At 41.4% G+C, this 15,300-nt stretch overlaps 1 protein-coding gene across 4 annotated transcripts in view; it reads right to left on the reverse strand.

Moving 5' to 3' along the window:
• TEC (tec protein tyrosine kinase) overlaps nucleotides 1-15,300 on the reverse strand; it is a 54,645-nt gene that overhangs the window by 13,908 nt on the left and 25,437 nt on the right. For all 4 annotated transcript variants that reach the window (XM_063336389.1, XM_063336391.1, XM_063336390.1 and 1 more), the window contains 3 exons: nucleotides 3,656-3,757; nucleotides 2,586-2,667; nucleotides 654-782 (listed from right to left, as the gene is read on the reverse strand). In XM_063336389.1, the coding sequence (XP_063192459.1) occupies nucleotides 654-782; nucleotides 2,586-2,667; nucleotides 3,656-3,757 (313 nt within the window). The remainder of the gene's footprint in view (nucleotides 1-653; nucleotides 783-2,585; nucleotides 2,668-3,655; nucleotides 3,758-15,300) is intronic.

Here is a 15,300-nt window from a genome sequence, read left to right on the forward strand (position 1 = left end):
GTATATGAGAAGGAAGTAGTGTTCCTGTTGCCACATCCTAAATGTTTGTTCCTGTTAACATCTGCTCTTCTAAGAAAATTACACTCCCCCAGACCCTTGCATCGCTACATAAGACATAAATTTTGTATGTATTTTTTATTCTTTCTCTCAGGACCAAAAGTACTTTTTTTCTCCAGTGCTGTTTTTTTTTTTCTTTCTGCTTTTTGTATCATCTTTGCACCGAATGCAACGTGGTTATTATTCTTTTACAAGGGTACGTAGAAGTTATTTATTAAAACTGAAGAGCTGGCAAGAATCTCTAGCTGAATCTTTTTCACCATCGTGTTTTATCCTCAGTCTGAGGTAAACACTTGGTCAAACAAGTTTCAGATAGGAAAAACAAATCAAGTGAAAAATAAAATCAGCAACCTCAGTTATTCCTTTCAGCTTTTTCTAAACATTCTTTTGGAAGGACAATTTGCTGGCTTTTATCTTTTTTACAAAATGCTTGGAAATGAAACAAACATTTTGATTTACTTTAGGCACAGTATCAACAATTCACTGTGCTCTAGAAATTTGCCTAATTCCTAGGGCATTCAGGTGTGATGACAGGATCATACAAAAAAGCAGAAAAATATGCCAAAGGAACTTCATATGAAAACACATGTACTTACTGTTTTCAAAAAGATTATATTTTTCACAGCCAGGTGCTAATTTTTCTGTCTGTCTGCAGCACTGATAAATTCCCTCTGTCCAGAATTTAGGGTGATATTTTACCATTATATTGCTGTTGTTCTTTATTTCTACAAGAAGAAAAAGAGCGTATATTGAAAGGTACCAAAAAAACATTAATCTACAAGATGGCTATTTTTAATAACTATTACAATATCTTTGACGTGAGGCATAATCTTCATTTGTCCTTACTTTAGCATTTCTTCTCTTAAAGACCTTCTTGCAAGTTTACATGGAGGTGATACAATGATAGTAGAGGACATTTTTAGGATAGTACGTGACCTCATAGCACCTCTCCTATGAGGACAGACTGAGAGAGCTGGGGTTGTTCAGCCTGGAGAAGAGAAGGCTCCGGGGAGACCTTATAGCCCCTTCCAGTACCTAAAGGGGCTACAGGAGAGATGGGGAGGGACTCTTTATCAGGGAGTGGAGTGATAGGACGAGGGGTAATGGTTTTAAACTGAAGGAGGGGAGATTTAGATTAGATATTAGGAAGAAATTCTTTATTATGAGGGTGGTGAGGCCCTGGAAGAGGTTGCCTAGAGAAGCTGTGGATGCCCCATCCCTGGAGGTGTTCAAGGCCAGGCTGGATGGGGCTTTGAGCAACCTGGGAGGTGTCCCTGCCCATGGCTATGTGATCTTCAAGGTCCCTTCCAACCCAAACCATTCTGTGATTTCCTCTACAAACAGTGTTCTGGAAGGAAAGCAAGCTGACACTGATCACAATTCCATGGCACACCACCTGCCTGTGTTTGGTCTGAAAGGCTCCTTACCCCCATCCCATGGGCTTGCTGAGTTTCAGAGGTTATTCCTTGCCCTATGGTCTCCAGCCCAGGAATTATTTCTTATTACTTTACAGAGCAGCTGCAATTAATGTGAGCATTTGATAGTGTCAGAAAGCATTAAGAGGCTCTTGAGAAAAGATCTTTACTCACTATCATAGCACTAATCAGATCACATCTCAGTGGGCATGCTTCCTGCCATTTTACATCAGAGTAAGACCATCATCAGGCCCACAATGCTGTCTAGCCACATTCAAACAAAACTTTTGAGTGATGCCATTAACAAGCTTGCATAAGTTTTTTGATGATTTACACATTGTGCAAAAGCATAGAGTCAAATTCTGATTGCAGCTGGACTTCACAAAGCAAATTAAATCAGTCTGTGTGTTCGATACTCCCAGTACCTGTTATAACATGCTGGGTGTGCAAACAATGAGCTGGCCCAAGAAAAATAAAAATTGGTGGATACATGCAATAGGAGCTTTACCTTTTTCTATTGTCTAGCTTGTTGTGGGTTGACACTGGCCAGCAGCTACGCACCCACGCAACCACTGGCTCACTCCCCCCACCCAGAAGGACAGGGGGAGAATAGACAGAGCGAGAGGAAAAAGATTGGGGCTTGAGATAAAGACAGTTTAATAACCATAACAAATAAAAAAACCCTACGAAAGTGATGTAAAGGCAATTGCTCACCATCTCCCACAAGCAGATCGATGCCCAGCCAGCAACGGCCAACATGGAAGCCAAAAAACCCCAACCCCTTTCTTTCTCTGCTGCAGTTTTTATTGCTGAACATGACGTTGTATAGCCTGGAATATCCCTTTGGTCATCCCACGTCCCCTGTCCCAGCTCTGTCGCCTCCCAGGCTCTTGCCCACCCCCAGCCTACTCCCTGCGGGGGCAGAGGGAGAAAAAAGCAAAGCCTCCACGATGTGCAAGCACTGCTCAGCAAGAACTAACACACCGGTGTGTTTTCAGCACTGTTTTGGCCACAAATCCAAACCACAGCACCGAGTTAACTCCATCCTGGACGGAAAGCTCAAGTAAAGGTACCTACATACACCAGATGTTAAGCACAAGCAATTTCCATTACCTTCTTTCAGATTCCTCACCCACTGATCCCGGCTTTGTGCACTTGGTGCAAAAATATAAAGCGTATTAGCATCATATACAACCTGGAGGGAGGAAAATGAAATAATCAAAATACATTTACCTGGTAATATTAATTTATTTATTCCTCAGGAAACAGAGAAACAGAACAAGACAAACGACTGACATTTGGCAAAACCAGTGTACTCTGGCACAAAATACAGAAACTGGGAAAAGGTTATAGAGTTTACTATTCATATATGCTGCTTTCTGTAGATTAAGGAAGGATTTTGTAATGGTACATTATCTTGAGGGTATTCCTTAAAAATGTTTGCTTCACGCTTTGCTTTTTCATTCTTCACCGTGTGTTTTCTAAAAACAGTTCAACTTAATTGCTAAAGCTATTTCCTAATCAGGCACCCTTTGTTCCCGGCCATTTCTTAACTCCTCGTGGTTCTGTACTGCTCTGAGGTGATTCCTGCCTTCTTTCTCTTCACTGCCTGTACTGGTGGAAAGCAAGTGGTGTTCCCCGTCGCTCCAACCATTCCCTCTATCCTAAGCAGGCACAGCATCCAACCCCCCCGTAACTAAACATTTCTTTTTCCCCCTCTAAGTGCTTTGTTTTCTGTGTTTATTTCCATTAAGTTCACAATGGAAGAAAAACAGAACAAGTTTTATGTTAGTTTTCTTATTCTTATATAAGTAAATGGTAATTAAATTCAATTTAATGTGAAAGAATGAAGGCAGGGAAAAGGGGCTGCCAGCTAACCCGTTCTGGAGGCAGACAAGAACAAGGCACTTTCCAGGCAAAAGCCAAGCAGAGAGGGTGGGGAAAAGAAAAGGACCAAGTGTATGAGGAACAAGTCCCAAGGGAGGGCACTGCAGGGGGAGCAGAGAGTGCTGGGGGTGCTTTTTAATCACCGATCCTGAACCACCTCCCACAGAGCACCAGAGCGCCAGAGAACGGGCTCAGTATTTAGAAGTGACAGTAATTTCGAGCAAGTTACATCCAAAGGGCTTGGTGCTGTTAAACAGAGCACTATGGTTTATGTATTTTACGTAAACGGAACATACCTGAAATGGATATTTATTTTGACAGGGAATAATACCATCACTTTTTACAACTTCTACACATTTAATCCTTGAAATATCCACAGATCCTTTTCTGTACTTTTTCTGTAAGAGAAAGGCAAAAAAAAATCATGTAAAACAACTGATTTATCTAATTCTTTTTTTTTTTTTTTTGAGCAGAGACTTCTTGCTTTCTTTTCCACTTATGACACCGATGTCGCTTTAACTGCAGAAGTCGTTTGGAAAGTGAGCAAGATGGTGTAAAGATCTACACCAGTGAAAGTGCACAGAGTACAGTCTAATTGCTTAGTTAAAAGTACCACTTCTTTCTAGATAAAGTTTCCAATCAGCTGTAATCATAGGTTTAATCTACTCTTCTTTACAAAAAATAACTTGAGTACAGATGAAGGAAGGCTTCCCCCTCGCTTATTTTAAATTATGATTAAAACCGGTGAGGGAACTCAGTGCCCAGGCATCATCTCGCGTGCTCCCTCACTCTGTTCCTGAAGTGCTCCCACCATTTTGTGGCTACTGCCGTGTTTCACCAAGTTTCCAGACAAACTGGGATGCTGCTCTGAGGCAGGAAGCAGAAGATAGAGGTGAAACCCAGCCCTGGGCCAAGCTGAGATCTGCGCTGAAGGCACTTCTTTGACCAAGGCTAGCAGAAGCCCTGAAGAAGCAAGGTCAAAAGCACAGACATCTGAGAAGATTTGGCTCACCTAAATTGGTAATTATGAAGATTTTAAAGAAGGAAAGGAGTGCCCACTGCTCAGCAGGTCCTGCCCAAAGTAACAATGCATGGAAATACAGAGTAGTTGAACACTCCAGAGAGGAAGCTCCTTGGAAGACCAGCCCATAATGGGAGTTGGTGTGTTCTGGGCTTTAGTCTACGTGTAAAAGCAACAGGTAATGACAGTGAAGTCCACATAGAAGCAGACCTTTTTAAGGTGGCTGTTTCTGAAGGAATTGATCAAAACCATTTTCCTCTACCTGAAGCAGAAGAGGCTAAAAATGAAAGCCCAGCACATAAATTTACAACGTGCTCTACTACCTGGCAAAGGGAAACACCTGCACAATACAATTCTGAGAGCAAAATGATGATGAATCTACGGATTCTGCATAGGGCCACCTCTCTCTTTTGCGAGAACAGAGTCGTTAGTAGGAGAAAAAGCTTCTACTGGAATCTGCAACAAAACAAAAATGTCAGCAGCTCGTGGCTGAATTAATCCATGGCAAAAATTCTGACTTGCCAAGCACATCCAACACATCCAGTCCGGAGTGTAGTTTATGAAAGATGGACACGGTGCACACAACGTGGAAATAATCAGTAATTACTGAATTACTTGAGATACTGCGGTCCTTATTCAGCTGCACTCTTCTCTCCTGAGGACAGAAATTTCAGGCCAAATAGCACAAATCTGGCACAATCATAAGGAACTGAACACACAGCCTTATAAACAGAGGCAAAGAGCAATTTCCAATATAGCTGTCGCAATTCCACCACCCTAGAAACACAGTAGCTTTCCATGGAAAACATGGAAGTTTCATCAGCATTTAAAACACATTTAGCACTCCATCTCTTATGCATATTGTTATGAAGAAAGCAGGCAGAGAAAAGGCGCATGAAGAATTCATGCACGTCATGGTCAGCATCAGGAAAAAAGACAGGAACCAAGTTCAGATAAAGCTGTAACTGTTACGTAACACCAGAAAAAACAACACACACACGCATACACACACACCCCCAAAAGAAGAAGCCCAAATAAGGGACTTTTTAAAATTAAGGAAAAAAAGGGGAAAAAAAATTGGCATTTTAATGAACCATTAAAAAAAAAAGGCAAATCATAAACATGACCATGAGCTGTGGTACAAAGCTGTATCATGTTGTGCTGAAAAATAATTTGCACCGAGTACACAACCTTGGATTTCTTTTTATAAAAAAATCATTTTAAGTTTTCTGCTTACTTTATGGTATCCCCTTACTTGAACATTGACCGCCTGAAGTAAAACATACATTAATGCAAATGCCAAAAAGTGAGTTACTGAAGTCTACGACACTTGGCACAGCAGCAAGTATTGCTTCTCCCTCTCCTTCTCACTGCGCGTCAGGCCTGGCAGCTTCAGGGCTGCCAGATTGGCAGAGGATCCGAACGAGATGCACTTTTTCATGAAGCACAGAATTCAACGCTCCACGTAGCGGTGTTGAAGACACCCCTCCAGATCTGTTTTCCTGCACAACAACATACACAGCAGAAACGCTTGCCACTGCTGTAACGTATCTGCCCAAGCTTTCTGTGTCCAGTGCGGCACTCATACGTAGCTTGGATCCCATCTGCCGGTTAACTGAGGTTGTGGGACAGAGAGAGAGATGATATACATTGAGGTTTTTTTATCCGGAATGACAAAAATTCCTTGGAGGAACAGGGTTGATTACTTTCTCTGAACCTGCCTCTCCTCCAAGATGCAGAGATTTTCACGCCAGGAGCATATATCTGCCAGGAGGACAAGGGACAGGAATCCAACAAGATAATCAACTAACATTCTGGTGGAAAAAATAAAGCAAACCTCCTCATACTCAGCACATCATTCCAGTAATCGTATTTCTTAAGTCGTTGTACACTTTCATGATTTAAGGTGCTTCAATTTGCTTCACCATGAAATGCCAAATTAAGCCAACTCAAAGCTGACCCACCTTACACCTCAGTCCAGCAATTTTAGCCTAAGGTCGGAGAAGATTCTTCTATTTTTGCATATTTTCCAGATTAAAAAAAAACTTACATATGTGAAATTAGATACAAATGTACGGCTCCAGACATGTTTCAGATTGCATCAGAGACAGCAGTTATTAATGGCCATCAGGCTTCAAATCGCCAGGTGTGTGTCTGTGTTTTTAGCTCAGCATTTCTCACTATTAAACCAAAGGGCACAGGAGCAGGAAGGGATGACACAAGAAAAATGCTAACGAGACGACTGCAATTTCTCTCCCCTCCCTACTTAAGTGATTTCCCTTTATAACAGGACATCCTCCACACCATCACTGTGTTGCATTTATTCTGGCTTGCTCTAGACCCAGGCATGCGGCAGACATGAAATGCAGAATCAAGGGAGTGCTCAAGCCCAGAAGCAGTTGGGAAGTAGAGGTGCAGGCATGAGCCAGCCATGAGAAATCCACCCACAACCACTTTTTCCAAAGAAACAAGGAGACAAAATTAGTACAATGGCTAATTATGCAATGTCAAACCACAGGAGACTGAGGGACATTTTTCACAGTTGTTTTTGGAGGTGGAAGGTGGCTAACAGTAGAAAAATAAAGGTTAGATTCACTGTAGAAATAGTAGTATTTCACCAGCACATTCATGCGTGCTGTCTCAACTGGGCACAAGTGCTAACAAAGGATTTGGAAAAATCACAGGCCAGTGAATGCAAGGGACCTATCGAAGCTGGTCTCCCCCTCTTCTGGAGACAGATATACATCTCTAGAGGGAGAGGGCTATAGAAGGAAACACGGTTGGAACAGTAATAAAGGTATAAAAATACTATATTCCAATAAGGATAAGAAATAGATAAAAATACGTGCTTCGTAGCCACACTAAAGGTTGGTTGGTTTTGTTGTTTCTTTTTAAATATATCTGCTTGCTGAAAATAACAAAAGGGAAGTGACTGTGCAGAAACTACTGTACAAAGCTTCTCAAAATGCAAAATGCCATATGTACTTCATACTTGCCTATGCTTCAAAAACATGATTTACAGTTTTAGAAGCCCTGCTCCTTGCTCACAATGAGGATGGCCAGCCCAGGCAGTAAGTCTTGGTTCCATGCGATGCAAAAAGAATAAGCTATTCCTATTATTTAACACATTAGACCGTAATATGAAGAAGTTCAACACTATACCTACATTGTCAGATACGGAACAAATATATGATTACACAATTCCTTTAAAAAAAAATATCTTAGAATACAGGAAGACAAGAAATATCTAAGTGTTAGATAAGTATACAATCAAACAGCTCATCCTCTGTTCACTTGGAATTCCTCCTCTGCTGAGTATAGTAGCTTTACAGCTTAAGCAGCCCATATTCCCACTATAAGATAAAATGTTTTTTCTGAGTATTTCCTCTTTGCTGATGAAGATATTGAGCTGCTTACCCTCAGAGAAGTGGGGTCGGGGGGTTAAACAATACAAAGGACATTTCATTTTTTTAAAAAAAAAAAAAACTCAGTGAAAACACACAGAAGTCAGCCCAGCTGCCAAGAAATACCTAGATTTTGTCTCACCCATGCTCTCTCTCTCTCTGTTGTTCATACTATTTCTTTCTCCCATGCATATCCCCATGTAGGAAATCCTGAGGTCACCAGCATGTGACCCATGGAACTTGTGTTCTCACAAGTGTAGAAGGTCTCAGCATTACTGACATTTCCTTTTATGGAGCTGCTCTGCAACTTTACAAAACCTCAGAAAAGCCTGGCTAACCCAACATCCCCTGGAGAGAATTTCTCTGGTAGAATATGCTCCACAGCCAGATGTAAGGGTGGTTTTGTACCTTTTTTTTTTTTTTTTTTTTTTTTTTTTAAATAGCATTGCTATTTCGTGATAAGAAGCACTGGATACTGATGCAGTTCCCTGGAGAGGCATTTTCATCCAAGCAATTACTGATTATGCAAATATAATTACTGTAGCTACGTGTTAGATGGCCACATTTTCCATCCCCTTATTTTCTAGTGTGTCAAATAAGTTGAAGAATGCCCTGCCTCCTTTCAATTAATTTTTTAATGATTATTCTAAGAAAAGCAAGCATCGAGCGTTTCTATTCACCTTTCCAAAGCAGCTAGAATTGAAATAAAAAGCGAGAGGTGATTATTATTCTGATCTCGTTTGAGTTGATCCAAGATATGACTCTCAGGAATTTCAATGGGGAAAAATACAAAGGAAAGTGAGAAGGAAAAAGTCTTAAACCCTTTCCTGCAAAACAGGAAACCAATCCTTTACCATGGCCTGGCTGCTCAGCAGATGCCAACCAGCAGCACTGGAGAGACCAAAAAAGCACAAAAAGAAATTCTCCGTAGTAGCACTGACACAACTTCCTAACCATGACTACAATGGGATTACCTGTAATTTACTCTCCTCCTGCAATTGAGAGGCAGTCAGTCAAATGTACACAATTACGGTTATGATCCAATCGCATAAGGCAGCAATATAAATAAAAGTAAAGGACACAAAATAAGTCAGCCACACCTCCATCCATATCAGGCCCTGAAATCACCAACAACCTTTCAGCTTTCAAAATAACTAGCGCATAGCTTGAGGTTCTTTCAGACAAATCTTCTCTTCACGGTTTTCTGTGAAGTCCTTGCAGAGCTCTGAGTCCAGCCAGCCCCGCTGTAGCATTTCTGCCCCATTTTCTCCCTTCTCAGGGCCACCGCTCTCTCTGCAGGGTGAGCGACACCTTCCATTCAGCCACCCCTCTAACACAGCCTTCATGCTGTCTGAACATGACACTTGGCCAACTTGAGCCAAGAAAGGAAGAGAGCCCCAGACCATGGGCATCACAGGTGAGCAACCAGAGCCCCAGGACAGGACCCAAGAGGTCACCTAGCCAAGGCACCAGCTGCTTTACCTACTCTTTCAAGGTTCAGGTGATGGAGTCCACAACTACAGAGCATCACCACTCCATCTCTCCATCTTCAGATGGAAGATTCCTATCCATCACCAGTCCATCAGCTTTGAACACTTGCTGCTCCACCAACACCTTCATCACAGTCCAGGCTTTTGGGAGCCTCATCCTTCCCGCTGTTCCTGCCCTCAATCTCGCGGGCAGGTCCACATCTTCCTTGAAACGTACTGCCCCAAACCAGATGCAGCACTGCAGCTGATGCCTTATCATCAGATTGTAAGGATTCACAGTCCTGTTTATTCATCCTAACGTAACACTTGCCTCTTTCACAGCAACGGGGTATCATTGACGCATATCCAGCTTATGATTCACTATCCTGTCACCCAGGTCCTGCTGCGGACAGCCTGAAATTATTCCCATTCCATATTTGAACATTTCAGCATTCCTGACTAAACTTTTACCTTTTGCACTTTTCACACTGAATCACATTCTACAAAATAAAAAAAAAATCCCAAACAATCAAACTCACCACATACCTAATCCCAATATACCACTTTGATTTCTAGACTTGTTTTCCCAAATGCTCGCAACTCCTTCAAGATTTACGTCACCCGAGAACTCAACAAGCTTCTTTTCAGCAACAATTTCTGCAACAATATCACTAGTGAAAACACTGAAATGCAAGACAGGACACCCATTCACGACAGTCTTTCAACCTCAAAAGAAACCACCGATGCCTACTGAACGCTCTACCAGTTTCCCATGCGTTCTGCCATGAGATTTACGAGAGGCATATATAGGTAATTTCTAATGCTGACATCTGAAAATTTCTCATACAGCACTGTCAAAACTCTTCCTGGAATGAAAACAGAGGGTATCTGCTACTTCTCTGCTACCCACAAGACTTGTTACCCCATGGCAGAAAGAACACAGATAAAGCAGATTATTTTTTTTTTTTGGTTCTTGTCAAATCTTTATTTGCTGATGGGCTGATGTGCAATTTTGGTATCTTCCAGGTACTTTAAACAAGTGTGTTTTTTCCAACACTTTTCTGGAAATTAGCTTCATAGCTTACAGTTTCTCAGCTTCTCCTCTGCACTCTTAAAAATAGGCCTTCTCTAGCCCTCCATCATCTTATTTACCTTCCAGCTGTTCCTTCTTAACACCTTTAAGACTTATCCACTCCTGTTTAGTTATAAGGTAAATATTCTCATCTATGCTTTGTCAGGATCTCAACAACTACAACCTACATTTTTCAACTTCAACTATGTCTAATTTGGTCTACCTTCATAAACATCAAAATTCTTCTAGAAAGATAGTTACTGCAGATTCCTATTTTATATAAGACTTTTCTTTTGGTAGATGCTGTAGAGAACGGGGAATCATTACTGCGACATAATCACCTTCTTTTACAGCTTAACTTTCTTTATGACTTGCTGTTTTCAATGGAGTATTCTCATGCATCGCTGAAGCTGCCTCCATTCACATGAACAGCTTTAAGTTATTTCTCCAATTTGAACAGCTTTCACTTGCACCTGCTTAAAATTTCCCCAGCTGTGCCTACTGTTATCAGTCTTCTCTCGGGTTTTCAGCCAATATTTGGGGTCTTCCAGATCATCATCAATACAGTAGTTCCGCCTATGAGCAAAAAATGTTATTTTAAAAAATTATTTTTCTGAAGGAGGAGGGGAACGGGAACAAACAAACCAGGAACCAACTTCATGGTTCCCAATGCCATCGTCTACTGCTTTCCAGTAGACCATCTATTCCAGACCCTCTCTGAAAGATTTTTCTTCTCAGATTCTCTCAGCTGCTTTCCTCCTGACTCCTTTTTGCTCTTCCCATGAGGTTTATGTGGCCTTTGCTGGAGAACACGGTCTTCTCATTCATTCAACTCAATAGCTCAAAATGCTGACAAACTTTACGTGGAGCTGTACTTCGGACAATTAACTCCTACAGCTTGATCTACCTCATTTCCTAAAGGAAAGGTGCCTCCTTAATACATTTACCGTGAGCAGTGGGTAGCTACCATTTTAGCTCAATCCTCCTCTTCCCCAGGCTACCATACAACGTAGGTGTAGGTAACTAATCTGTGGTAAAACTTCTCCTGGTTACTGTAACGTCTCATCAGTGCTTTGCACTATGTCTCTACTCATTCGTTGGCGCATCTTTTGCTTTGATAGGCAGCTTCTCAGAAGAACTGGGATTTTGCTATAAGTGTTCAGTGCTATTGCAGAGGACTAGCAGCCATCACAAAGTAATTAATATCAATCAAAATAATTAAATCAATATAGACATAACATGACTCGTATCACTTCTACATCTGTACATTTACTTAAAGGAAGACTCGGCTTTCCACATTGCTCCTTCTCATCAGAGAGGGATATCTCACTGTCATGGTTTAACCCCAGCCAGCAGCTATGACCACACAGCCGCTCTCCCACTCCCCCGGGCTGGGATGGGAGAGAGAATTGGAAGAGTGAAAATGAGAAAAAACCCATGGGTTGAGATAAAGACGGTTTAATAAGTAAAGAAAAAACTGCGCACACAAGCAAAGCAAAACAAGGAATTAATTGACTGCTTCCCATGGGCAGGCAGGTGTTCAGCCATCTCCAGGAAAGGAGGGCTCCATCACACATAATGGTCACTTGGAAAGACAAATGTCACCACTCCAAACACCCCCCCCCCCCTTCCTTCTTCTTCCGCCAGCTTTATATACTGAGCGTGATGTCCCAGTTGCATGGAATATCCCTTTGATCAGCTGGGGTCAGCTGTCCCGGCTGTGCGTCCTCCCAGCTTTTTGTGCCCTCACAGCCCACTCGCTGGCAGGGTGGTGTGAGAAGCAGAAAAGGCCTTGACTGCTCAGCAACAACCACAAACATCAGTGCGCTACCAACAGTGTTCCCATCCCAAACCCAAAACACAGCACTACACCAGCTGCTAGGAAGAAAGCCAAGTCCATCCCAGCTGAAACCACGACACTCACAATCCCATTACTCCAGCTGAGCAGAGAGATCTATATATAGGGATCACAATGCAGGTATTGCTATATCAACAAAGATGTCTGTAAGTTTGCTTGACAAACGAACCTGAAGAGTATCCATTGGTCAGTCACCTACGATTACCAAGTCACATGCTAATGCTCTCTCTTGATTAGAGAGAGAACATTTTGCACATGTAATCATGTGCAAAGAAAATAAGTTAACATTAATTATTTTCCTAATGTTGCTAATCTGTAAAAGCAATGGTGGTAGTCATTATAGATGTATTATACAATTAGAAAGGGTGGCTACTCATATTCTGAGTTAGCATTTAAATACAGATCTTCCAAAGAAGTTTGAAAAGCCCTATATTCCATCGTGTATTTTTACTCTTTAGTATTTCATAAGAGGTACAAACACAATATTCTCTATCCAGGTGGATGTGAAGGGCATCATTCTAGGTGAGATAACTTGTAAATACGCCGTTGTACTTGCTCAGCAATATAATTTATGCTGAAAATCACTGTTACAAGTTAATCATTACATCTTTAATTTTTTATATATATATACACACACATATAAAAGCACGAGTGTGTGCACATTTTGAACGATTTATCCTGACTGCACTGTAAAAATTTTTATTCCTTCTTTCTCTGAAATGCTGGTGGAAAAAAAACCCTGTGTTTAATTACACTAAAAAATTGCTAAACAGTAAGAGCTGATTTAAAGCCACGACCTCTCTTAGAGACAGTTGTGAAGACACATCCCCAGTAAGTACAGCTAAGGACTTCTATGTGATCCATGTGGAAGCGTATACCCACTTCTGTTTCCTACAGGGGAAACGGCAGCCAACTCACAGTCCTCTTCCAGGTCCAATTGGAACAAAGTTATTGTGCAAACTTGCAAGTATTGTAAGAAAGCTCTATCGTTATGACCTATGAGTTGGAACAAAAAAAAAATAAAAAGGCTCTGCCAATCTACTCCTTTCAGAAACTATTTATCTTACGTTAAAAACCAAGAGTAATCAGTGAACTTATCAGAAGCATTTTAATACTGAATTGTGATTTCATTTATATAAAGAATTAAATCACCTATGCAATGACTTAAGGAAACCATATAAATTAGGGTAATTACATTAAAAATAAAGGATAAGCACTATAGGAATAAACAACAGTAGAATTGATACACATTCATCTTCTGTTAAAAAAAAAACAAAAAACAAAAAACAAAGAAAGTAACTAGCCTAGCTTTTTGGAACTCTATAATGCTATGCTCCAAAGGAAGTATTTGCACAAGATTAGTGTTGCAATGAAGCTACACAATTTTACCCTGAAACTCACAGCTTTAGAGTGGGCCCCAGAGCTTTTAAAGTTATTTTTCCTTCCTTAAAATATCACCACGGTAATTTCAGTAGCTTCTGTCTCCTCTCTATTCAAATTACAAGAAACAAATAAAACTCTTGCAGAAGAACCTTTTTTTCCTTAGGAAAGTTTCCGTTTCAACATCAACAAGCCCCATGAATGGTCAAGTCTTATTTCTGCTTTTTTTTTTTTTTGTCATTTAGATCCTGGTTAGGTTTTGTTAGTTGTAACAGTTCTTCTGTGTATGCAAGAAGTTTTCGCACAAGTCTAATCCCGATGGCAAATACCGCTACTGCCAGCGAAGACAAGAGCACTCTGCGTCTCCCAAGATCAGCTCATCGAAAGCCGCTTTCTCCTTCACTCCACAGAAGCATCCTTATAAATAAGACTCTTAAGTGTTTTCCCCCAGGGGCTATTATTTGCTTTCTCTGTAGAAGCAAATGGTTTCTGCATACTAATACATAGGTAAGCGCTGTGCCTACCCCAGCATCCCTCCAGAGCTAACGGGTGTTGCAGCACAGACTTTCCCCCGTTTTGTCCTCCTCCTAACACCGCAGACCCCGCTTCACCCAGACACACGCGGGGTAACCACGGGGACCAGGATTTAGCCTATACCTTTTGAAAACACAAAATCCAATATAAACACAAAATCCAGTAATAAAGTTTATTGCTGTAAACTGTAATCCATGCAGTGAAGACGAGCAAACAAGAAAGATGCTAAGGCTTAAAGCAATTTCACGTTCATAAGCTCATACTCGGCTTCGCTCTCAAGGTCAGTGCAAGTTGTCGTGGGCTGGAAAGGTTAATGCGAACATGCCGTGCCGTGCGTGGGAGGACAGTAACCAAACCACACACATCAGCACACTTTCAAACTAAAGAGTGTCACCACTCAGCTAGCTGAGAGAGAAAGAGAGAGAGAAATACCACGGTGAAAGGGAACATTCCCCAACTCCAATAGATACGAGGATACTAACAGTCCGCACACTGATAACAATTTATAAAATTATGACCATCTCTATGCCAGCTCTGTGGAAGCACCACACTCCTGAGAAACATCAATGTGAAATGTTTCAAACAAACTAACAGGACATCTCACTTGTGCAAAACAGCTCCTTTCAACTACTCCATGACGAGAAGTACATTAACACCTCCGTTTATTATCTTGCCTTCATCTCAAAGAATTTCCCTTACCTAAAATGCCACCTAGAGAAAAAACCTCTAGTCTAGTGGCACTTTTAGCTCAAGGGAGCTGCTCTGTCAGCATGAGCCAACTAAAACTTGTGTAACGCAGCAGTAAGCCTGCTCCCGTCAGGGCCATTGGACTGCCCTAATGTACTTCTCCTGGTTCAGAGACACCTTCGGACCATTCGTTGAGAAAGAATTCCCAACAGTAAAACTTACTGCCACACAAGGAGAAAGAAGATAAACCAAGAGTACTTGGTGGACCACTTGGTGGATGTAGTAGCTGTGTGGTTTGTCCCGTTGGCTAACTTAAGAGAAATAAAATATGCCGTTCTTTGGAGCAGCTAAGCCACTCTGCAGAAGGGTGGGGGGGTCACTCGCACTGTGGGACGCCAGCCACCAGGCACGCTGGTAGAGCTGTAAAGTGACTATTCCTTTCCATTAGAAACGTTCAGCTGATATTTACTGAGTATTCCCAATTTCAGTGATAAGGTGGACTCCTAGATAAACACT

Source organism: Chroicocephalus ridibundus, chromosome 5 (genome assembly GCF_963924245.1).
Source record: "Chroicocephalus ridibundus chromosome 5, bChrRid1.1, whole genome shotgun sequence".
NCBI lineage: Eukaryota > Metazoa > Chordata > Aves > Charadriiformes > Laridae > Chroicocephalus > Chroicocephalus ridibundus.